The sequence below is a fragment of the Varanus komodoensis genome, unplaced genomic scaffold (assembly GCF_004798865.1).
Source record: "Varanus komodoensis strain SLA01 unplaced genomic scaffold, ASM479886v1 scaffold3, whole genome shotgun sequence".
Classification (NCBI taxonomy): Eukaryota; Metazoa; Chordata; class Lepidosauria; order Squamata; family Varanidae; genus Varanus; species Varanus komodoensis.
The window spans coordinates 8,845,809-8,858,340 of record NW_025335761.1 but is presented as its reverse complement, the minus strand read 5'-3'; the positions used below and the strand labels follow the sequence as shown (position 1 = coordinate 8,858,340).

Here is a 12,532-nt window from a genome sequence, read left to right as displayed (position 1 = left end):
CCCAGGAAATCTGACAGATTCCCAGCCCCAAACTGATTCTTCACACATCTCTACTCCCAAGTTGTACTTCACCCTATGCATCCTGCGGAATTTGGTATTCTGTTCTGGCAGAGTTAACGTTCTGAAGATGGAGGAGTTACACATGGCATCACTGCCATGTGCGGATAACTGGTTGGCTTTGGACTGACCATAGTACAGACCTGTACAGGGATACATTCCCAGGTAAATTGATCTGCCCTAGGAGACTGATCAATCCAAATGCCATCCTGACCATGCTTAGGATCACCTTGTCAGAATTGTTGGATAAACTGTGGAATACTGAAATGATGGGAATGCTCTCATTATAATTTCCAAACACTCTCTTCCTCCTAATAGAGCCAAGATGGTGTTTTGATTTAACAGGGAGTTGAGGGCAAGGAAATTGCATTGGTGCCTTGATTAGCGGCACTGGAAAAACTCAGGATGGAAGTGACCAAACACAGGTGAAAGACCATCTGAAGACTGTGATGGTGAAGGGTAAAGAAGAAAACTCACTTCTCTGGCATCAACGTATTCAACAAAATAGACCTTCAATTCTTTTCTGAACTGGTCTGGGCTAACTAGCACATGATTGAAGAAGATGAGCATGAGGGAAGATGTCAAGCCAGGCTATTGGTTAAACAAAAAAAAGATCAATATCCAATACAAATCCCAATACCTCATTTGAATAATTGCAAGCCAAACCATTTTTTTAGTATGTTGAGCTTATTTATGTTGAGCTTTTTAAGGTAATCACTGGCCAGCAGATGGCACTCCACACCTACGGTATCTCATCCACTGTATATTATGTCTGTGCCTTCTGGAGTCCATTGAGCATGTTCAGTGTTTAGGTTTATCTTTTATCTTTTTATCTGTGCACATTTTATTACAATAATGTTTAGTTTTGATCTGGCTCTGGTACCTAACCAATAAAGCATGCTTTATTAGTTTCAAGATTTTAATGCATTAGTGTAGTTCTACTATAGGACAAAAATTCAGCAAGTAAAATACACTTGCTGTTTTGAGAGAATTTTGGAAGTTTCAAATTCATAAAAACAGGCTGGCGTAAGCAGTGGAATCCAGGAACACAGGAGAAAATGAGGAAAGACAGTATTTCAGACAGCATATATGAGACCTTTAATTGCAGTGGTGGTAGTGGGGCCCTTCTGTAGCAGAAACAACTTTTCACACACATAAGCTTGTTTTTTACAAAACTCCAAGTGAGGCACCCTGTCAAAGCAGCCTTTATTGTTCAAAAATGGTAAGAGACAGTACTGAAAATTGCTTCATAGACTTAATTAAAATGTGGATTTTCTACAGTACTTATAGGACAGTCTCTAAAGTGATAATGTATACCCACAGTATAGCTTCATAATCTTGAAAATTAAAAGAGCACTGAGACTAGAAAAATGATACCTCATATTGTAAATGCCTAGTCTTACGGATCAAATTGCCAAGAAGCTATGACAACCTGCAATGCTGAGAACAAAAACACAACCACACTGCATCATTCCACTCATCCTCAGCTCACCCCAGTCCTTTACTTGGCAGTTGAACCTCTGCAGAAAGTGGACTGTAAACAGGAATACTGACATCATATCCTTGCCGGTAGGTCCATGTAGAAAAGCCTCCTCCTGCCAACAAAGCTCTGAAGACAAGAGAGAAAAGTTCAGCTAGAATCCTATTTTCCCAAAGCACTCTCACTCGCTCAAAACTTTTGGATACTAGGACTGGTAGAAAGGGAACTGGGAAGCAGCTCTGCAGAATTAGGAATAAATTGAGTCAAAGACAATACATATAATGAATTCTGATCTCAAATTCCTAGGTAGGAGTTCCAGATGTGTGTTCATACAAACTTTCCACTTCTACTTTTGAGCTGCAGTAAGATATTTTTCATTTTCTTCTTTATTTTCAGACAAGATAAGCTTTACTACATAGTAAACAATATATTAAAACACTGTAGATATGGTGTATAATATATAGCACATGTAATAAAAATATTAACGACACAACTCCCAATTGTCCTTTAACAATTAACAAATTTCATCTTCCATCATATTTGAACCCTAGGAACAATATTGCCCATCATGTAAAGATCTATATAACCCCATTTCTCCTAAAATTTAATTTTACTCTTTTCCCCTCTTTTATTCTTACAATTATTATCTTAGTCATTATGATCACCTGTCGTATTTTCTGCCTCCATTATGTGAAGATACCTCTGATTGTTACTAATGCTCACTAACTTATGGTCTTTTAACTGCCTCTTTAAAATACCCTAATAACCTTATCAACGGGTCATCTGGGATAGTTTCACCAAAAATTAGCTGCATTTTCTTCTTTACCAGCTCACAGAATAACCATGTCCTTGGAAAATTCCAACACTCATGGATGTATTTCCATTTGTGGCTTCATGTTTCCAACATGCATCAGAGCCCATATATTGATATATTGTACACAAATATTGCCTTGGGGGTCAGATACTACCCAACAATTGGCTTACTGTGGTTTTATCTCATATTAACAGCATAAGACCTTGCCACTTCTTGAGTGGAAATGCATTTATCACTCAAAAGCTCATAACCTAATTATTGATGCCAACTCATTTTAAAATAATTCCCCATCTGCCTGGTATTATCCAAAAATACATTACAAATAAATGCTAGAAGCTGTAGAGATTTCTGCCAAAATTAATTTATTTCCTGATCTGTTTTTAATATGTTACTCCTCAAATTTTGTACTATATACCTTCTCAGTTGTAGTACCTGCAGCCAACAAAGGTGCTTCTGGTCAATCTTACTACCATGTCTACAGAAGTTAGACACCTCATAAAATGCACGTAAATGGCTTTACCAGTGCTATCCTAAAAATATCCTTGAAATTTTAAACAGGCTTTGTTTTTGTCCCTTTATTGCCATTGAACTTATTTTGTCACGTCTATTTAGCAGTATGACTAGTGTTAAAATTGAAGAATATTTTGCTGAAGTCCAGGAACCTGGCAACATTTTAGCTGGATTAATTAAAATTTCCCAATTATTAACACAGTCTTCCAGCCAAACATTTCACTGCCTAGCTTTGGAAGATTACAAATACTGCTCTGCATAAGTACATGAAGGATGTAAGACTTCACCAAGACCACAAAGAATGTGATGTTTCCTTTTCCATCTTCAACCAGTTTATCAGGGATTCCTAAAATATGTGCAATATCATTTCACCATCATTTGAAATGAAAACAACTAAACATGTGCATACAAGAATGAACAACATGCGTATTTGATTATACAATAAATTATACACTATCAACCATAAATGACAAAAGATAAGAATGCACAATGAAAATATGATGCTTTTAAACAGAAAAAAGATACTGGATATTAGTCACAAGGAAATGCTGCAGCTGGTATGTTGAAAGCCTAGCTACAGGATTTCCAGACTGAGGCAATTCCAGAATAAAAAAGTTCAAAGTAGTTTTAAAAAGTCACAGGTGTGACAAAGTTGTCTGCAATATTTCACTGTGCCGATTAAAATTAGCTTGTTGTTTTCATTTAACAATGAGACGGAAAAAGGCAGGAGATAGTGTACATGCTCCCCACTGACAAAACAGCATAATAAGTACAGTAAAACCTTGGATTGCGAGCATAATTCGTTCCGGAAACATACTTGTAATCCAAAGCACTTGTACATCAAAGTGAATTTCCCAATAAGGTTCAATGTAAATAAGGTTAATCCATTCTGTAACTTTTTTTTTAAATCACAAAAATGTGAAGCGGGTGCGCTTGTGGGGCAGGTGGGCACATTCGGGGGGTGACGGGCGCGACTGCAGGCGCACTCGGGGGGGGGAGATGACGCTGTACTCACACCCGCAGCGAGAGAGAGAAGAACCGGAGCTCAGTTGTGATGTGATGCTTGGCAGGCAAAGCATGCAGTATACTCATTCTGCAAGACATCGCTCATTTATCAAGTTAAAATTTAGAAAAACTTTTTGCTCGTCTTGCAAAACACTCACAGACCAAGTTACTCGCAATCCAAGGTTTTACTGTGCTTCACACCATATTCACACAAGATTCAGTCAAATTCTTGTGAGACTGGCTAAAGCATGGGTCCTCAAACCATACAACCCAGGGGCTGGATGTCCATTTGGACCTGCCGCCGCCCACCTCGTCCCACACATGGGGAGGCAGTGGTTTGCTCGCTCAGAAAAAATGATCTCCAAGCAAGCAAGCCGCTTACACCTTGGTCTCTACTACTGATCTTATTCTGGAGGATTTATGTGAGAGATGACTACACCAGTAAAAGCACCACCACAAGGCTTTAGGCAATAGCCATCTTTCTCAGAATGAGCCTCAAGATCCAAGGGGAACGAACAGAGATCAGAGCAGTTAAGCCTGGCCCATTGCCTAAACAATACTTGATTTCCAATTTTAATACAAATATTAGATATTGCTACATTTTAATTACCCTTAAGTTGCACTTAATTATAACAAATTGTAATGTTCTGTTCACATTAGATACGGAAGTGAACAGATAGAAATTATTTTCTCACTTGTTTTATTTCAAGGTCATCCACTGAAACTGATTGGGAGTGAGCTCAGAATCTTAAAAGCTTCATTTTATGAGTCAGTATTTTTCCATATTTTAATCTAATAGCTTACTTTTCAATAATTTTCAAAGTGGCATATGAACAACAGATGTAAAAGACTAACAACAAAGAATAAGTGACTCCATCAGGTCCTGCCCATGAATTTTTCTCACAAAAGTTCATCTACCATGGCTGAAGAAAGAGGGATGGATGTGAAAGATGTTTAGCTTGAACTAGTGGAATAATCAATTCAAGTTGCAACAACCCAGATTCAGGCTGGACATCAGGAAAAGCTTCCCCACTGTCAGAGCAATACAACTGTGGAACCAACTGTCTAGAAAGCTGGTGGGTTCTCCAACACTAGCGACACTCAGCAAGAAACTGGACAGACATCTGAGTCGGATAGTGTAACTTGGTGTCCTGCAAGAGCAGGAGGTTGGACTCGATGGCCTTCATGGCCCCTTCCAACTCTACTATTCTATGATTCCAGCAAAGCAGGTTTTCTTTTTAATCATTAAGATTGTATAATAATGGTTGGCTGCCCTCTACAGGCCAGTAACATCTAAATATACACAGGATTTGAATCTTTTTAAGACAAAAAAATATGCATTTTGTTTCAGGTTAACATTTAAAGAGAATATATGTTCTATTTCTTGGGCACAATCCTGTGCAGGCTAGGAAGAGTCTCAGTGCCCATACAATTATTAGAGGCCCCAGATCCAATCTCAGAATCTTGCACCGAGGTCAGAGCTGGTACTATGAACCTAAACCAAAATCACTCCACCCCCTCAGCAAGTGTGGAAAGAACAGTGCTGGCTATGCCTCTGAAATCCAACCTAGAGATGGAGCTTTGCAGGAGTTATGCAGGGAGGCAGGATATGTGTTTTGCAGAGAAAGGACTTTTCTTTTATTCAGCATATGGTGATGGAACAATTAGCCAGAAGTCTACAGTGCTAATACAGAGTAGATGTTTGGCTGCCTGCAACTGCTGGTTCATTCTGTTCATGCTAGCATGCTTCTCCAGTGCACACTGCAGGGGGTGACTAGCTCCACACACATGCAGACCAGGTGTTCAGGTTGTCAGCTCATCCAGGCTTCTTCCACCAGTCACACCTCACCTCACATCTGAGTAGTTCCAGCACCAGCTCCCACACTCCTCACAAATGCAGCTAGTTTTTCCTAATGGAGTGGTACCCATTTATCGGTTTGCAGTATTACATGCTTTCAAACTGCTGAGGAGGGGCAAGAGCTAGAGGCGAATGATGGCCGTTTACTCCATCATGTGGTGCTGGGCTCAAACAGTCAGAGTGTCAGCCATTTCTGGTTGGCACATCAGCATCATTAAGCCACTGTGCCACCACACCTCATAAGGAGGGAGGGAGGGAGGGAAAGGACTGAAATCCTCCAGAGGATGCTAATAATTCTCCAAGTTCATAGGGTCACTGGAAGCCTCACTGGATTGTCCTATTAAACATTTAGAGTGAAAGAAATCAGCTGATTTCGTAGCTCTTACTCAATATCTTATACAAATTACCTATTCATTTCTATTATTTGCAATTCATCAAGTAACAGAAATGAAGCATATATACCACTGACTGTTTCAGTTCTAGAGTATAATTTCCAGAATTTGAGAGCAATGAATGGCAGTGTTCCATAAAAGAAAAAAAGATTCAATATAAATATAATAGACAGATGGATATGGTGATAGGATTCAGTAAATAAATAACACTTCCACTGATTTTAACTAAGAACTCTACCATTCATGCTTTTTCTACACAAAGAATTACAGCACTAGAATTACAGCACTGAGGGTAAGAAAACATAACCAAAAACTTGTGTAAGTGGCACTGGATTTAAACACCTGCCTATATGTTTAACTTAAACAGGAAAAGGTCTTTTTATAAATCAGGGTCATCTAGATATAAGCCATGTACAGTATTTCAGTTTTAGAAAGTGGCATAAAGAAATTATTTAATTTCTGATCTGAGTTTAAGGCAATCCATTTTGCCTTTTTTCATGTTTCCGAAACGCCAATGAACATGAACAATCTCTCTCTCTCCCTCCCCTCTTCCGCAACGGTTCTGAGTTAGAGGCCTGTTAACAAAAGGTCTCCAAGTACCTGCACGGTGCCTACCTGTCCCTTGGAACATCTAGTGCTGTGTTGTAGTCAGGTGGTCCTCCAGGCAACATGTTGAATAAGAGATGATTTGTTCCTCGAACCCAACTATTAAAAAAAAAAAAAAAAAGAAAAGCAGAGTAGTACGAAGACTAGAATACTTCCAAAACCACTCTAAATCACAACTCTAAAACAAAGAATATAACCTAACTATCCCAAATGAGCTATAACGGTCATTATTACCATTTCTGTATTAGCTAAAAGCCTGATCACTCTTAAATGGCTTGCAGTTGACCTACTTGAAGATTACTCAACTTCATCACCACCAAACTGTGGGAGGAGACAGTAGGAAAACAACTGAGAACCACTGCTCTACTACATAAAAAGCAACAATGATCATTCACCCCATCACTGTTTGGCTTTTCACTCTTAACCCCGTAGTCTTCGTTTCCTATTCTTACTCTGGCATTACACAGTAAGTTTTCTGCAGGTACCGTGATAGTTGCGCCAAAGCTTGGGCTGTTTCCTTAATGCGGAGGGTGTTCTGGTTCAGCACGTCAATGGATGGCACAAAGAGACAGGCACGGTTGACATCATCTGTGTAGAAGTCACTGTCAGAGATTGCAGTTAACAGTTCATTGTATTCCTTGGAAATGGTATGACTGACTGGCATGCCGTATTCATCCACATACTTCTTTAGAGAATAAATATAGACCTTGATCTTATTTTTGGGGTTGAAGCCACAGCGGTAAACATCAAAACATGTGTGCATCCTGCAGCTGAGGTCTCCACGTTCTGGGATTGCACTGTCCGCAGGAATCTTGACTACAGGTACATCATGAATGCTGCGCTTTTCAACTGTCCATTCATTTGAGGACTCTATAGAGTGTGGCCAGAACTGGAACATGCCTGTGGCAATGAGGCCCAGCAGCACAATAGAAAACAGAGCAATGTAGTAGATGCGGTGTTTGGTCTTCATTCTTGGGATGAGGGCTGGACCCCGAGTGTTATATTTGACTGACGCACACATAATGAAACAAGCCACCTTTCCCACAAGCTTCTGAAGAAAAGAATATGTACAAAGGAAAATTAATAAAAATGAAAAGTTTACATCTTTGTATGGATTTCTAACTCAATTGCAATTACTAAAATATCTTTGTCCTTAAATTTATTTTATTTATTATTTATATTAATTATAGTTATATCTTGCCTTTTCTCCTTCTAAGCAACTCAAAGCAGCTTACACAATTCTCCCCATCCTCTTCATCTTATCCTCACAGCACCACTGTGAGATAGGTTAATCTGAGAGTCTGTGACTGGCCCAGAATCACCCAGTGAGCTCCATGGCTTGATTTTATTTACACAGTTAACATCTTCCAATGTAATAATTTTAAAATTAGGAAGTGTTAATGTTTTGAATTTAGACTGATGTTCAGAATGCAGAATATTAGACATTCAGACTTTAGTTACTCCACAGCAGTAATGCCACCCAGTAAAATGCAGCACTATGACTAACAGTAGTGCTGTCCAGTAGGTTTCCAATTTAACATACACAGAACAGGGAGTAAAAAGTGGGCAGGAATTATAGCAGAAAGCATGACAATGGGTATATATGCTCCCTCAAAAAGTTCAGTCAAGTTGTCTCAGCAATAAAGATTTGGCAAAGAGATCTAAAGAGTGGAATTAGAAGAAAGAAAATCACAAGATGCTCAGAGTTTCAATTTCTCACAGCATTCCTACACTGCATTTATTAATATTTATTTTTAAATACTTAACCATAGGCAACAGGAATACAAGAGCCAAACGCAAGTAAGCATTTCTTTTCTGCATTGGCTTGCTTGTTATTTATTGAAAAACAGCCTCTGACACTCCAATCAGGAGAAGAGTAAGGGCTACTTAACCCATTGCGCTACCGCTGTCCATTCAATGTCACCCTAGGCAAGTCACTTTCCCATCCTCAGAGGTCATAGAATCATAGTAGAGTTGAAAGGGGCCAGAAGGCCATAAGCCCCTGTATTGCAGGACACTAAGCTACACCATTCCATTTAGACGACTGCCCAAACATTCTTTGAATGTCTCCAGCGAGGGAGAGTCCACAACTTCCCTAGGTAATAGGTTCCATTGTCGTACTGCCCTGCCTGTCAGAAAATTCTTCCTGGTGTCTAGGCTAAATCTGGTTTCTTTTAACTCAAATCAATTATTCTGTGTCCACTACTCTGGAATGAACAAGAAGAGATCTTATCCTTCCTCTCTAAAACGGCCTTCAAAGTACTAGCAGAGTGCTATCATGTCTCCCCTCAGTCCTCTCTTCCGGAGGCTGAACATGCCCAGTTCTCTCAATCTTTCCTCATAGGCTGCTTCCAGGCCCTGAATCATCCTTGTTGCCCTCCCTCTGTACCATTTCTAGCTTTTCTGCATGGTGCCCAGAATTGGACACAGTACTCCAGGTGAGGTCTGACTTGTGCTGAGTATAGTGGAACAAGTACATCTTGTGTTTTGGAAATGATGCCACTGTTGATGCAGCCCAAAATAGCTTTTGCCCTTTTTGCAGCTGCATCACATTGTTGGCTCATATTTAGCTTGTGATCTACAACAACCCCAAGATCCTTCTATTTGTAGTATTGTTGAACCAAGTGTTCCCCATCTTGCAGTGGTCCATTTGGTTTCTTTTTCCTAAGTGGAGGACTTGGCATTTATTCCTATTGAATTTCATTCTGCTAATCTCTGCCCAGCATTCCAACCTAGTAAGGATCACCCTGTATCTTATCTCTGACTTCCAGGGTATTTGGTATTCCACACAGTTTTGTGTCATCTGCAGATTTAATTATCATTCCTTGTACTTCCACATCTAAATCATTAATAAAAATGTTGAAAAATACTGGTCCCTGGGTAAAACCCTGCAGTGCACCACTTGTCACTTCTCCCCAGTCTGAGCATGTGCCATTGATGAACACTCTTTGAGTCTGAATTTGCAGCCAACTATATGGTCAGATCCAAGGTCAGGCAGGACAAGAAGGAAAGGGAGGAAACACCTCTCCACTTCTCTTAATCAGTCTCAGAAGCTGCTAGGGGTGGTGGTGGTGGTTTTGCTTTCTAATCAAATAAGAAGGTACATAAACAATTAGCAAATATGCATTACATCTTGTATCACACAAATATCAGCAATTCATAATATAAAAAGACAGAGAAGGCCCCAAAGCTGATGATGATCTCAGGGCTCATAACAGGCAGGAAGAGATACTCCCTCAGATGCTGTGACCATAAGCTTAGAAGTGCTGTGTAGGTTAACACCGGCACTCTAAATAGGGCCTTGAACTGAACTTAGAGACTGTGGAGATGACACAGTCATCTCCATGAAACTGTTATAACACGCAGTTCCAGTTAGTACCCTAGCCACAATATTTACCAACAGGAGGTTCCCAAACATCTTCAAGGTCAGCTTCTTCATACAATGAACTGCAGTATTCTATGTAAGATGTTATCAGGGCTTGTCTCAGTGAAGCCAGGCTATCTCTAGCACCCTAAACTGGTGAAAAGGGTTTGCACCTCAGAAGACATGTACACCTTTAATAACAGAGACAGAAGTATAAGCACCCAAAATGTACAAAGCCTGCTAGGATAGGCTGAATATTACTCAGACAAACAAATCACCAACCAAAGGTATCTCTGCCTTATTTGGATAGAGCTTCAATCTACTAGCCTTCATTCTGTCCATTAGCCCATCCAGGTAATTTTGTACTTTCATCACATTTTAGCAACTAGATCTGCTAAAAAGAGACAGAATTATGTGCCATTAGCAAATATCAAAAAGATGAGACAGAACCATAAGAGACCTGAAACCAAAAATGCCATGGCTCAAGCAGAAATCCCCTAACAGCATCTTCAGGAAATAGAACCACTCACAGCTAATTCACATAACTTCTCCAGTATACCATGGTCATTAGCACCGAAAGCTTCTGAGATGTCCAGGATAATGTCTCTTAGCAAAGGTCACCCCACTGGGGAATTAAGATAAACTGAATTCCAAATCAAGACCTAAATCCCAACTGAAATAGATTTTAAAAAATCAATTCCACCCACAAGTGTCTGAATCTATCAGACACTAAACATCTTCCCAAGACACTGATGTTAGCCACTAGTCTAAAAATGTTCAGATTTTCTAAGTCCAACTATTTTTTATCTCACCACCACCTCCTTTAAAACAATTAGGACCTTTCCCTTTCATAAACAGGAACTTATACTCCCCTAAACCCAGCTAATTATCCACTCACTTCTGGATTGATTAAGCTTTAGGGTTAGGGCTAAGGAAAAAGATAGTTAATCAAACTTTACCAAGTACCTGGCCCACACTTTTGGATGCTAAAAACTGAAAATTATCCAACAGTATCTGACCAGATGTTGCTCTGAATACATCCACAAACTGAACTGTCTGAACTATGGAATGTTAAGTCACAGTAGACACCTCAAAATATTTGCAAATACACCATGGCATACTACCAAGGATTCTATCAGTTCTCCCACTACATCAGAACCCAAAAGGCCTTTCTCTCACATATCCAGTGGAATGTGTGTTTCACTGAGACTCAAGATCTGATAAATGCCTGAGCCACTGAGAAAAATATTTTCCTCCTCAGACTCCAGTACACATGTCATTCCATGGAAATACTTATTCATCTTTACAAGGACCTGTGAACACATTGCTACAAAACCAAGAATGTTAAATACAGAAAGCACTGTGATATTTTTCTCCTTTAAAAATAGATTGATCTAACTGCATTTTTATCCTAAAACTTAAGATTAGAGACACTGCTATCAGCACACCAACCATCTGTGTGTTGGGGGTATGAGAATGGAGATGGAGAAAAAAATACAAGATGCACTGAGGATTAATGAAGGTCTTTGATTTAAAATAGAAATCAAATACCTAACAGGCATTGACAGCAAAGGTGAAAGCACTAACAGCTGGGATGGCAAAGCAAAGCATATGAGCCTCCTAATAGGTACAGCCACTTTTCCAAAGGTCATACCATGCAGATGCATTAAACTATATAAAAAGGGAGGCCCAAAAGGGCCAAACCGCCCTGTTTGTATCCTAACTTTTCCCATTTGGATCCTCTCCATTACCAGTAGTGACACCATTTTCCCCCTTGGAAAGGAAAGGACGACCTTCCAAGGGAATGAGTTGCCACCAGCAGTGAAGCGGGTAAGTACCGTAAGGCAGTCCCTCTATGAAGGAAACACGCACACACCGCCGCTAACCCGCATGCTTCGGGAGCTCAAAAAGGGAGTAGCGGAGGAAGGCCACGCGCGGCTCACCCCTCCTGAAGCGACCCTCAGTGGTCACCTTGGCGAGCGCTGCCGGCCCGGCGCATCTCGAAGCAGCCTTCCGCCCTGCCTGAAGCCACCACTCACCCGGTCGCCCAAGAGGGAGGACCTTGGAGGGAGCTGACGGGGAAACGCGCTTCGCTTCTCCCCACAGGAACCACAGCGGCGGCGCCCTCGCAGGCCTCAGCGCGTCATGGGCGCCCTCTTTCTCTGTAGGGCTTCTGCCCGACGGAGAGGCCACACTCGGCACACGCCTCCCGGGCCCCGCCGTTTCCAGCCGCCGCGGCGGGCTCTTCCGGGTTCCGGCGTGCGTGACGCAATTTCCTGTGCGACCACCTTGCGGAGACTGGCGGGAGTTTTCTGTCTCTCTTGTTCGTGCCCGCTGTTCGTTGTGTTCTGCTGTTCCCGAGAAAATGAACAGTATCTGTGCTCGGGTGGCAGCTTCCTATCTCTGCGTCCGCGAGGCGCACACTGGCGTGGGGGATTGCTTATCC

At 40.9% G+C, this 12,532-nt stretch overlaps 1 protein-coding gene across 6 annotated transcripts in view; it reads right to left on the bottom strand.

Moving 5' to 3' along the window:
- EXT2 (exostosin glycosyltransferase 2) overlaps positions 1-12,296 on the bottom strand; it is a 104,325-nt gene extending 92,029 nt beyond the window's left edge. Inside the window, exons 1-4 of one of the 6 annotated variants that reach the window (XM_044435602.1) lie at positions 12,058-12,296; positions 7,208-7,773; positions 6,732-6,821; positions 1,550-1,666 (exon numbers count right to left, since the gene is read on the bottom strand). In XM_044435602.1, coding sequence (XP_044291537.1) covers positions 1,550-1,666; positions 6,732-6,821; positions 7,208-7,743 — 743 coding nt within the window. In that variant the 5' untranslated portion in view covers positions 7,744-7,773; positions 12,058-12,296. Of the gene's footprint in view, positions 1-1,549; positions 1,667-6,731; positions 6,822-7,207; positions 7,774-10,119; positions 10,882-11,924 lie in introns of those variants that run through there. The other 5 variants (XM_044435601.1, XM_044435603.1, XM_044435604.1 and 2 more) reach the window with 5 other exon arrangements.
- Positions 12,297-12,532: the final 236 nt, after the last annotated feature.